The sequence below is a fragment of the Lepisosteus platostomus genome, chromosome 14 (assembly GCF_059453375.1).
Source record: "Lepisosteus platostomus isolate fLepPlt1 chromosome 14, fLepPlt1.hap1, whole genome shotgun sequence".
NCBI lineage: Eukaryota > Metazoa > Chordata > Actinopteri > Semionotiformes > Lepisosteidae > Lepisosteus > Lepisosteus platostomus.
Window position 1 is genome coordinate 2,074,831 of NC_142624.1, and position 12,096 is coordinate 2,086,926.

The window sequence follows — 12,096 nt, forward strand, 5'->3', positions numbered from 1 at the left end:
TCAGGCTGTTTGGCACTGCAGGGCTCACAGGAATGACTGAATGGTGGGGACGCCATCTTTGTTCCCATCCAAGCTGATGCCAAGAGGGAGGTGGTTGTAGCCGGGAGTAAGTGTCAGTTCCCTTCTTCCCCGGATCAGCACAGCAGACGGCCTTAACCGCCTCAGACTCGGACACACAGGGGGGGGGGGGGAGACCCCCATCCCTTTTATTTCCGAAGGCCAGAGTGGGAAACGAACTAGGAGGAGGTGGGGATCTGAGCGGGGAGAGGGATTCTCGATTTTTCTTTTTTCCTTGTGCATGGGCCGGGAAATTGGGGTGCGAGAAATCCTGCAAAACTTTCATGGCCCCATACCAACGCACTCCACCACCTCCTCCAGGGGAGGTCTCCGTTTTCCAGCGACGACACATTGCAAAAAAAAAAACAACAACCATAACCGATATCTCCGACCTGAGTCGGAGGAGCCCTCCATCATTTGTATTGTGATGAGAAAAAGGCTTCTTGTTTACGTGTGCTTTTCTATACTGTTCTTACTTAATAGTTCAGGGTAAATCTAGAGCAAAAAAGGCATTTGTATGCGTGTGTGACATATGTAGTTTTTCATATACATAGCCTCTCTGTAATATTATTGATCCTACTTGCGAGCACTAATGGAGACGCTGGAAGAGCTGGACCAACGTTCTTCTTCTTTCTGTCTGTCTTTAGAGATTCAGCTCTTGTAACGTCAGGTTGTTTTCAAGAGCAAATTCATCCAATTTACACCTGAAAATCTTGGCATCGAACCACTGAGCGCCTGTTCAGAGCAGGTTACATATTTACACATTTAATACATTTGCACGTGCACACGTTACGTTATGTACAATAAAGTTAAACAATGTATTTATGGATGTAAAGGGTCTTAAAATTTTAAGTGTTGCATATTGATGTACCTCTGTTCTTCCTCCTTGATGAAAGAGGTTTGCACGATCCTGTCTGGTGTTGTGATGCTGAGTCTTTCTGCACCCCTACGATTTTTCAGTGAGGCTTTAATGGGGGGGGGGGGGGGCGGCGAGGAGGTGGGGGTTAACCCATTCCCAAATCCCCCACCCCACGCAAAATCCGGAACGCACACACTGTCCCAGGTCAATCAGAAGTGTGAGGGATTCGCCAACTGCAAATTCACAGACCTCGCTTTCTATTGGACGGGGCCAAGAGGCCGCTGGCCAATGGCAGGGTGCCGAAAAAGTGGGCGTACCTGAATGCGGATTTCTGTATTTCATCAAGTCACTAGCCAATAGCAAACCACCAAAATGTGGGTGGGGCTGCAGATTTGTAGATTCATTGGACAGAAGCAATAAGCTATTAGCCCACTTTAAGCCTCCAAAAAAAGTGTGCGACTGCATGTGGCTCCGTTGGTAACCCCTGCGTGCTTCTTGAATTTGGTCGAGAGGTGGCTGAAAAAGCCGGCTCCCCTTTGCAAACGAGCAAGACACTGGGGAGAAAGATCATTCGATACACGCAAAGGATCGTGGGGGGGAAAAATGTTCCAAGTGGACAACGCTGGAACACGCCAGGAGGCAGTTAATATCCCCAGTGCCCCCCACAGCACACAGGGACACAAACAGCAGAGACGATGCAGCACCCCCTAGCGCTCGCTGCTTTTACCTACTTTAACCCTCCTTGTACGAGCGGCCAATTCCATTGCTGCAGAGAACAAAAACTGACCTTTATCCGGCCTTGCTAGACAGCGAAGAACCGCAGCAGGGGCTCCAGAGAGGACAAAAGTATTAGCAGGATGTCACACTTCTGATTGACGCGAGACAGGAGAACCTTTTTCTGAAGTTAGCCGAGCGCCTCCTTAACCCTTGTTCAGACCCCGTATTAAAGCCTCACCTCTGTTTAAAATCACGTGCAATACGTTTTCGCAATAAGTCAGCAGAGTCTGTTGCGTGCAACAGCTGTTCTATACAATACAGTAGCTGTAGTCTATCTATATACACCTATGAAGGAAAAAAACCAACCTTTGTAACTGCCGACCTGCTTTTTGTATACGGCAAAGATTATGACGACGAAGAGGATGATTATTTTTCAGGAAAATAAGTCTGTTTGAAACATGGAATTCCAAGCAACTTTTTTTTTGGTGAAACCGAACTGTTCTTTGTACGACTTGATAAAAAAAATAAAACACTCTTGACATGAGTTGTGAGTGTTTTTCCTGCGCGTCCCTCGGAGGGGAAGAGCAGCCGGACGCGAGTAATTGTTTTCATGCGAGTAGTTCCTGGGCTTGAAGAAGCCGCGGTCCTGCCGTGGTTTGGTGGGGGCTGTGCTGTGCCCTGACCTGTGCTGCCGAGCGGTTGAGTTTCAACTTCTCCCAACAGGAAGGACAGCGCAAGGGACCTTCAGAACCCTGTGCGCTGCTTTTATCGGCCCCCCCACAACTTTGGTTCCCTTTCGACAGGGAGTTTGGGGAAGGAGAGGATTTGAATACAGTGAAGGAGAGAGCGGGAAGGAAAAAAAAAGAGGAGGTGAGAAGAGGAGAGAGAGAGAGAGGGAAGGGGAGAAAGAAGGAAGGAGAGAGAATTAGGGGAGGAGGTGAGATTGAACGAGAGAGGAGAGAGAAAGAAGGAGAGGAGGAGGGAGGGAGAGAGAGGGAAGGGGAGAAGGTGAGAGAGGAGCAGGGCGATGGCTCCAGTGCCCATATTAATGCCCTCTGTGGACTGTGTGATTGATGCTGAGCCACGCAGGGCAGGGCACCCGGGCGGGGGAGAGCAGGTTGGGAAGCAGCCAGTCTGGATAAGCAGCGGGGGGAGGACTGAACAGCACCAGAGCTCATCCATCACCCCCTCCACCCCCCCCCGAGCTGGTGCCACAGCCGCCACCGCCCCATCCATCTCGCGCGCAGGAAGCGCCAGGGCCCGGGTAGAGCAAGCAGGTTACTTCGGTACGAGCCAGCAGATCAGTCAGACAGACACATCTACCCAGAGAGACGCACAGTTCAGGCTGCAGGACTGGGGCCTGAGCCGGATTTAAGGCAGATCGCCGCCCCGTTCACTTCCTGCAGAGCCATTCCATTGACCTATCACCCTGTCTTTGGGCTGTAGGACAAACTCCACACAGACAGCACCCCAGGAGCTGAGCTGGGTGACCCCAGCACCAACGCGCCTGCCCATATTTCATTATGACTGCAGAACAGAAACATCACCCAGGACACATTCCTGTGCACACTGATCGCGAATTGTCTCGGACACGAACCTCGAAGCTGGCAGGACACCCGACGGGTCTTTCCGCGCCTGACCACTGCGATCATTCAGAGAAGCGGTCAGCCCCAGGACGGTCAATGGGCTGGGTCTGTCTCTCGGGGCAGAGGGAGAGTTCCACGTCTCTGGAACAGCCTAGGCTTCTCTCCCCTGGGACCGCGATGAATAATTGACAGGGTCTGAATTATGCAAAACACAGAATCTAACGGCCTGCTCGTTAGCACACGTGTCTGGGAGCGTCAGGGCAGTTTTTAACGAAGGCCTCAGATCTGCAGTGAACATTTCATTGCAGGGCAATATTAATACAGCAAGACGCCGCCAGTTAGGCAGCACATCAATCAAGCCATCGGTCAGTGTGCCAGTGTGTCAGAGCTGGCATGTCCGTCAGAGCATTGGTCAGCATGTCGGTCAGTGTGCCAGTCAGTCAGAGCGCAGGTCAGCACATCAGACAGCACGTCCATCAGCGTGTTGGTCAGCGCATCAGTTGGAGTGTCAGTCTTTCAACCAGCACCTTGGTCACCCAGCCAGTGCGTCTGTCCGCATTTAATCCAGTGCATTTGTCAGGGTAAGAGAGAAGACATGAGCTTGTAAAATACTCCAGCAGACAGACGGCTTATATACAGCTGCTGTACTTCACCTCTCTTGATTTTCTGCAGTGATCCCTGCAGCTCTCGCAGTAAACAAACCAGGCCCTTGCATCACAGCACACAGTGCCCTCAAGTGGCAAAAGGCAGAACTGCACCCCTACTCAAGCCCTGCTGCAGCCACACTGACCCCTCCAGGACCGGGACTGGACAGCCCTGCTGCAGCCACACTGACCTCTCCAGGACCAGGACTGGACAGCCCTGCTGCAGCCACACTGACCCCTCCAGGACCAGGACTGGATAGCCCTGCTGCAGACACACTGACTGACCCCTCCAGGACCAGGACTGGACAGCCCTGCTGCAGTCACACTGACCGGCCCCCCAGGACCAGGACTGGACCGCCCTGCTGCAGACACACTGACCGGCCCTTCAGGACCAGAACTGGACCGCCCTGCTGCAGACACACTGACTGACCCTCCAGGACCAGGACTGGACAGCCCTGCTGCAGACACACTGACCCCTCCGGGACCAGGACTGGACAGCCCTGCTGCAGACACACTGACTGGCCCTCCAGGACCAGGACTGGACAGCCCTGCTGCAGACACACTGACCGGCCCTCCAGGACCAGGACTGGACAGCCCTGCTGCAGACACACTGACCAGCCCTCCAGGACTGGACAGCCCATCATGTCAGATAAGTGACATTACAATTATACTGCCAATTATCATACTGTAGTTCACACGTCAACTGTCAAGACTCAGAGCAGACCGGAGGGCTGATTCTACACTCCTCTGGGCTGGATAGAGTTTCTGGGGAACCCCAGGGGATACCCCAGATCCCAGGATGAAAAGCTCTGTGCTGGAAGGAGCTCTGGGCAGATTAGGCAGCATGTTTAAGGAGGACCCCAAAAACCCTGCTTCTGCCAGAGAGAGGCCCAGAGGAGCCAGAGAGGAGGCCGGCTCCTTCCAGAACTTAACGCCCCAAAAGTACAGCCAGGTCCCCACAGTGACCCCTGCTGGACTGACGAAGCACTGCAGAACTCTAGACAAACCACCTGCAACTCAAACATGGGCTTTTCTGTTTTCATCGTGTATTTTTTCTTTAAAAAATTATTTTTTTTTTTACAATATCCAAGTTTGTTTCTTCCTCCCCCCACTCCTCCCTCGCACCCCAGCCCCACCTCTCCCCTCCCCAACCAACACAACAGGGATGAAACGATCAGACGCTCTCGATCCTGCGGTACCGAGGGCGCGCCCGGCGGGCCCGGCCCGGCCCGGCCCTCCAGGAGGCGGGCCGATCCCCACCCTCCCGGACCGGGCCAGTACCGCCACCGGCCGCGCGTTCGGGAGCCACGCAAACAAACTAGATTAAGTGCAAAATCGGGGGAACGGCGCCGACGCCGACCCAAAGTCTCTGAGGGCCCTGAGGACGCCCAACAATCTCCCCCATCAGCAACGAACGGGGGGGCGCCCCACAGGTCCAGCGGGGCTCTTCCGCCCCTCCTCCGAATTCCCAGTGTTTCGTCCGACATCTCTGCCAGCCCCCTTCCCCGAAAGTCAACAGCTGCCCTGAGGCGACGGCGTCCTGGGATTCGAGGCCCGAGCCCCAGAGAAGTCCAGCTTACAATACTACGTGGAACAGCGCGTGTGTGTGTGTGTGTGTGTGTGTGTGTGTGTGTGTGTGTGTGTGTGTGTGTGTGGGGTGGTGGGGGGGATATCACTTGTGCTTCCAGGTGAGTAACACAGGAAGTAGGAGGATCAGAGTGAGGAAGTGTGTCTGTGTGTGCGTGTGTGTGTGACACAGGAAGTAGGAGGATCAGAGTGAGGAAGTGTGTGTGTGTTTGTGTGTGTGTGACACAGGAAGTAGGAGGATCAGAGTGAGGAAGTGTGTCTGTGTGTGCGTGTGTGTTTGTGTGTGTGTGTGTGACACAGGAAGTAGGAGGATCAGAGTGAGGAAGTGTGTCTGTGTGTGCGTGTGTGTTTGTGTGTGTGTGTGTGTGAGTGACACAGGAAGTAGGAGGATCAGAATGAGGAAGTGTGTCTGTCTGTGTGTGGGATGTCACTTGTGCTTCCAGGTGAGCGACACACAGGAAGTAGGAGGATCAGAGTGAGGAAGTGTGTGTCCGAGTGTGTGCTGGCAGCTCCGAGTGGCTCTACTATAAGCAGGAGTCCCAGTGCAGGTGCAGGTCAGGGCTGTCCAGGAAATCGGTGGAGAAGACGCTGGGGGGCGTGTGGGAGCTCAGGTGGCCCCCCAGCCCTGAGATGCCCCCGCCGCCCCCCATGGTGAGGTCCAGCCAGTCCATGCTGTCCAGAGCAGGGTCACTGAAGTCCAGGCTGGGGGGCTGGGGGGGCGTGGCAAAGCCCAGCTCGCAGGTGTCCATGGGGGACGGGGGGTGGTCCAGGATGCTGGAAGTGCTCAGCATTTGGCTGTGGAGGTCGTCAATCAAAGTCAGGGGCCCGTCCAGCTCCGCCCCCAGGAGGGGCTTGCCCGTGGTGCTCTCCAGGAAGTCCTCCAGGCGCCCGCTGCCGGCGCTGCTCTCCGCCCGGCGGACCCCTGTCTCCGGGGCCGCCCCCGTGCCTGGAGGAGGGTCTCCACCCAGGGCATGCTGGGAAGAGGAGGAGGAGGAGGAGCAGCCTGGGGAGGTGGGCGGGGACGGCGGGGAGAGGAGGAGCAGCCCAGGGGGGGTGGCGTCTGAGGAGGAGGGGCCAGCAGGGGTGTGGAGCTGCTCTGCAGAGGAAGAGGAGGAGGGGTGGGGCTGGGCGAGAGCTGTCGGAGGGGTGTTGGGGCGCAGGCGAGACGGGGAGGGGTCCGCATCTTCCTTGAAGTCGGCGGGGATCTCTGAAAGAGGGGCGACCGAGAGAGGCAATCACAGCGCGAACAGGGGACCAGAGAAAATCGATTTGAGTGTCAAAGTTACTATCAATACTAAACACACAACCATGATATACATACACCAGGTGTGTGTGTGTGTGTGTGTGTGTGTGTGTGTGTGTGTGTGTGTGCACGGTCCCTGTACAGCAGGCGTGCAGTGAGTGTGTACGCAGTGTGAACTTAAATTCAGTCTGGCCCTTGCAGGACGGGCAGGAGTGGCTGAGGATCTGTGTTTGAAAGGCTGGCGCAGGCTGAAGCAGCTGTGTTACTTGACTGCGTCTCTTACCTCCTGTCTGAATGAGGATGTCAAAGAGATCGTCCATGTGCTGGCTGGAGGCACCGTTCTCCTGCAGACACAAAAGACACCGGCCTGTAAAGCAGCACCCCCCAAAAACGGACAGGCTTTGGAGACACACACACACACACACACACACACACACAGACGCAGACAAGACAGGCGCTGGAGTCGGAGACGTACTGTCAAGACCAGACAGGCTTCGGTAGAGAGACATGCAGAGACACTGGCTGTGTCTCCAAAACCTGCTTGACTCTCGTCTGTGTCACTGTCTGTATGATGAGTGACAGACAGGTGTTGGGAGACAGGCAGGAACAAGTACTACCTTGCTGGGCTGTAGAGGAGACAGGGGTGGCTTGGCTGATTCACTGACTGGCACTGGGGAGACTGATCCAAAATGAGTGTGCTGTTCAGGAGCCTGACACACCTCCAACACCTGGGAGAAAGACAGGGGGAGAAGGATTTGAGCTCTGCCTTGCATTCTACAGATAGGCACACACAGTCACACTCCAGAAGAGTCTAAATTTGACCAGAAGGGATGTTGTATAAAGAAACAACGTACACACGGACCCACACTGAAGAAAAACCCACGCGCGCTCAAAACAGGAGATTGGCTGTGCGGACGATCCCTTACCGACTGTGCCGGCGGGGAGGGGGCGTGTCCAGCGGAAGGGGCGGGCTCACCCACAAAGAATGGCTGCAAGCTGGGCGGGGCAGAGAACGAGAGGACCGCCCCCTGGGCGTGGCCACCTGTCAGCACCTGAAGCCCCACCCTCTGTCCCTGCGAAAGGAACAGGGAACAAAACCTGTTTCAGGATCTGTAAAAACTGAATTAGCATCATTACCAGATCCCCCCCCCCACAAAACCGCTGCCTACCTTTCTGATTGGCTGATTGATGAGGCCTGGCTGCAGCTGCTGTTTTGATTGGGTGTCACTGGCGGTCAGCTGAGGCGGCGATTGGCTGGGCAGCTTCGTGGGAGAAGACTGCAGTCTCTGAAGGTCAAAGGAGAGATCAGATCGGTCAGCAATGGAGTGTGTATCCTACACAGGCACACACCAAGCAGAGACAATTATACACGCCAGTGTCTAGCAGAATAAAATGTATTCCCCATCCATGAAACTGAACATTACAGTTGTGCTAACTTTAATTTTACTGCAGGTCTGGAGACCCTGTATACTGTGTTGGTGTTACCTGGTGCCTGCACTTTTCGGGTTTGTACTTGAAATCGACATTGTAAAAAGCATCGTTCTTCCATCTCACAAATACCTTCAGACTATGTCCTGTGCTGACCGAGTGGATTTGTCTTTTCTAGAATTGATTCTTGCGATGCCCTACACGTTGGAGTATCCAAATCCACACTGAACAAACTAATAGGTTTAGAATTCGGCAGCCAGAATCCTGACCAGGTCTAGTGCAAGTGATCCCATTACTCCTGTCCTGGAGACCTTGCACTGGCTTCCAGTCAAGTTTTGCGTCGACCTCAAAACCCTCCTGCTCGCCTATAAGGCTTTACACGGCTTGGCACCTCAGAACCTGTCTGAGTTACTGTCACCCTGCTCCCCACCTCACAACCTTCGCCCTTCTAATTCTGGTCTCCTTTCTGTCCCCCAAGCCTCTCTACACTCCACCGGTGACAGGGCTTCTCCTGCTACATCCCACAGTTCTGGAACTTCATCCCTAAGGATACCAGAGATACTTACCTTAGATGCATTTAAATCTCATCCCAAAACCTCTCTCTGCAAAAAGGCTTTCGATTCGTTTTGATTCATTATTTCTAATGACCATGTGTCTTCCGTTTTCTTTCAACATCTAATGTAAAGCGCTTTGAGACTCTACTTTTAAAAGTACTGTATGAAATCAATATTCATCTAAGGGTTACAATTAACTTGACTCCTGCTGGAAGTAGCTCTAACAACAGGCGGAGGGATACCTGCAGTGTGATGCGGCTGGGTGTTCTACCCTGTGGGGAGTGGTTTGGCTGGCCTTCTGCGCAGTGATTGGTCAGCGCGATGAGGAAGTGGTTGCCTCTGCTGTCTGTCAGCAGAGTGGGAGGGGGGTGGGCCTTGAGGAAGTCCAATGGGAAGGAGGGGGCGGGCAATGGCTGCTGGGGAGGCGGGGCCTGCTGTCCCAGGAACACTGGCGACACCTGGTGGAACAGACGGGGAATGACACCCAGATCAAGTACAGTACTTGAGCAGAATGGCGACTTTGCAACAGCACTGGCAGGTACAGATTTTACACAGAAGTTTATGAGTCCATTTATAAAAATGAAACTCCAGCTCCTCAAGGGGAGAGGCCTTCTGTGGCAGGACAACCCACCGGGCCCATGTAAAACCCAGAATTAACCATGGTGGCTCAGAAGGGAATGCTCAGCCAGCCAACTGGAGAGCCCCAAATAGCGCAGGCGTGTGCAGCCAGCGAACCCCGAAGGGACACCTCGCCTCTCTTCCCAGGGTACCCCATTCCGACATCTCTGTGCAGGACAACGCCCCGCACCCCCACCCCCAACTCGGCCACCTCGACCTCCCAGGCAGCCACTGGCGCGATCGATCGCCTCTACTCATCGACGCCAATACCAAATCGATCAATATTGATCGCCCCACTTTCCTTTGCCAAGGGACACACCGGGCAGGGAAAGCAGACCCTCCCCTCGCTGTCCTCACCGAGAGCAAAGGCACGATTCCCGGCAACCCCACTAAATTCCTCGTACGGACAAACCATTTCTCTCTGGATTACAATCAGTCCAGTCTTCAGGTCAGACACGCGGCGGGGGCTTGCACGACTGCCCGACTGATCTCGTCGCTACACTACAGCGCCTTTTGCTAGTTTCCTTAAAAGCGGTCTCGCTGAACCCTTTCGCCCAGCGAAAACGAGGCCTGGCCTCCCCATGATGCAGCGGGAAGTGCAGAACCTCGCTCCAGGGTGCAGCAGCTGTGCCCCCTCGGCGATTCGAACCTGGAGCCCTTGGGTGGAGAGTCCAGGACTCTGACCGCTGCTCCCAACTCCTCCCGCGCCCGAAATCCGAACGGAACTTCACTACCCGACGGCCCGCAGCCCTCCCAGGATGGAGGCTCTGGGGCCCTGTTCCCCAGTGACACGTCTCCCGCGCCGAGGAGACGCTCTGTGGGGGGGGGCAGCCTGCCCGCCGGAGCCCGGGAGGAGCCAGCCGAGAAGCGCGAGGCCGCAGGGTCCGCGCGGCTGTGACTCACCTGCTGAGCTTGGGACTGCTGCAGCCGCATCTCCTGCAGCTGCTGCAGCTGCTGCTGCTCCGGCGTCTGCTGCTGCTGCTGCTCCGACTGCTCCATCTCCTGCGCCGGCGCCTGCTGCAGCTGCTCCGACTGCTCCATCTCCTGCTCCGGCGCATTCTGCAGCTGCTGCGTGTGCTGCAGCTCCTGCAGCTGCTGCTGCGAGTGCTGCAGCTGCTGCTGCGAGTGCTGCAGCTGCTGCTGCGTGTGCTGCAGCTGCTGCTGCGTGTGCTGCAGCTGCCGCGCCCGCGGTGTCCGCTGCAGCGGGCGCCCCTGCGTCTCCCGTGGCCAGAGAGTCTCGGCAGGCAGCAGCATTTCCTCTTCCTCCTCCGGCTCCTCCTTGATGGTCACCTGGATGGCGTCCTCCGGCAGGCCGGGCGACGGGGGGGCGCGGGGGGGGCCGAACGAGCCCCAGGGGGACCCCGAGCACGCCGACACCCCCAGCTCCAGGGGCTCCTCCTTCACCCGGACGCGGAGCGGCGTGTCCGCGACGTCGCCCGCCCGCTTGCCCTGCTCCAGCTGGGACCTCAGCGTCTCCACCAGCCTCTGCTTCTGCCTCAGCATCCGCGTCAGCTCCTCGATCTGCTTGTCCTTCTCCTGCAGCATCTGGTCCTTGTCCAGCGGGCCCGGGGCAGGCTGGGAGAAGCGGCAGGGGGCCGCCCCGGAGACGTTCTCCTCCTTGACCTGGAACAGCGCCTGCGGGGGGGAGGGGTGGAGGCTGAGCTGGGTGAGGGGGGAGCTGACCTGGAGGGGGATGGAGAGAGGGGGGGGGGAGGACATGAGAGAGCGAAATCGCAGAGGCCGCCTGGAGCAACATCAACGGCATCCCATTCGAGACAAACGCCAAGTCTGGAGACGAAACGGAAACGGACTATTTTTCCATGTCGTGCAAAAACGCAGGAGAACAGGCAGGTGGATGGCACGAGCGTCGTGAGGGACAAACGCTTCTATGGCGGAAGGCCAAAAATCTCTGGGGTAATATCCCCGGGGGTTCGGCACGGAGGTGCAGTGGCGTGCCCCGCTGCCCGACCACGCTGGGGCCCCAGTCCTGGGGTGCTGTCTGTGTGGAGTCTGTATGTTCTCCCCCGGTCTGTGTGGCTTTCCTCCCCGAGTCCAGAGACATGCTGGTGGGTTAGCGGTCTTCTGGGAAAATTTGTGTGTGTGTGTGTGTGTCCTGTGATGTACTGGCGTCCCGTCCAGGGTGTGCGAGTGTATATGCGTCTTGTCGAGAAGGAGGAGGGGAAAAAAAAAGGGCTAGACTGCGTACCGTTTCCCCGAACGCATCCCCGTTGCAACTCGTCTCATCGGGGCTCATGCCCGCCAGCGACCTGTCGGAGGGCGTGGGCGAGACGGGAGGGGTGGAGCTCGTGCTGCCGAAGTGCATCACGGCGGGCGCGGCCCCGCCCCCTCCCGGCCCGGGCGCCGCGGTGACCAGGGGGAAGGCCGCCACGACCACGCCCCCTTCCCCGGGCTTGTGCAGGACCGCAGCTCCGCCCAGGAGGGGGGCGGGGTTAGGGGCAGCCTGGGACAGCTGCTGCGGGAGATGGCAGTTCTTGAGAGCGCCCCCCGCCGGCGCCCCCCCGGGCACGGCGCCCCCGTGCTGGTCCTGGTAGCTGCGCAGCCGCTCGAGGAGGTCGTTCTTCGTGCCCGACACCGGCAGCCCCCTCAGCTTCAGCTCCTGCTTCAGCTCCGCCACCTGGAGGCCCAAGGCACAGAAGCACACGGGGCTGAGACCGCGCTGGGGCCGGGCCCCGGTCACGTCTCCATCGACTGCGGCGGAACTGCTGCTCTGGGTCCGACTACAGGAACGGGAGTCTCTCTGCATGAAGCATGTCTGCCACATGAGTCCCTCCCCCGCCGGCCT

At 56.9% G+C, this 12,096-nt stretch overlaps 1 protein-coding gene across 5 annotated transcripts in view; it reads right to left on the reverse strand.

Annotated features, from left to right (window-relative positions):
• Window positions 1–4,892: 4,892 nt before the first annotated feature.
• The window catches only part of LOC148648655 (myocardin-related transcription factor A-like), a 32,052-nt gene continuing 24,848 nt past the window's right edge, over window positions 4,893–12,096 (reverse strand). For 4 of the 5 annotated variants that reach the window (XM_088606388.1, XM_088606391.1, XM_088606390.1 and 1 more), the window contains 8 exons: window positions 11,500–11,928; window positions 10,197–10,976; window positions 8,918–9,133; window positions 7,863–7,979; window positions 7,620–7,766; window positions 7,311–7,421; window positions 6,977–7,037; window positions 4,893–6,657 (listed from right to left, as the gene is read on the reverse strand). In XM_088606388.1, coding sequence (XP_088462514.1) covers window positions 5,975–6,657; window positions 6,977–7,037; window positions 7,311–7,421; window positions 7,620–7,766; window positions 7,863–7,979; window positions 8,918–9,133; window positions 10,197–10,976; window positions 11,500–11,928 — 2,544 coding nt within the window. In that variant the 3' untranslated portion in view covers window positions 4,893–5,974. The remainder of the gene's footprint in view (window positions 6,658–6,976; window positions 7,038–7,310; window positions 7,422–7,619; window positions 7,767–7,862; window positions 7,980–8,917; window positions 9,134–10,196; window positions 10,977–11,499; window positions 11,929–12,096) is intronic. The other variant, XM_088606387.1, reaches the window with a different exon arrangement.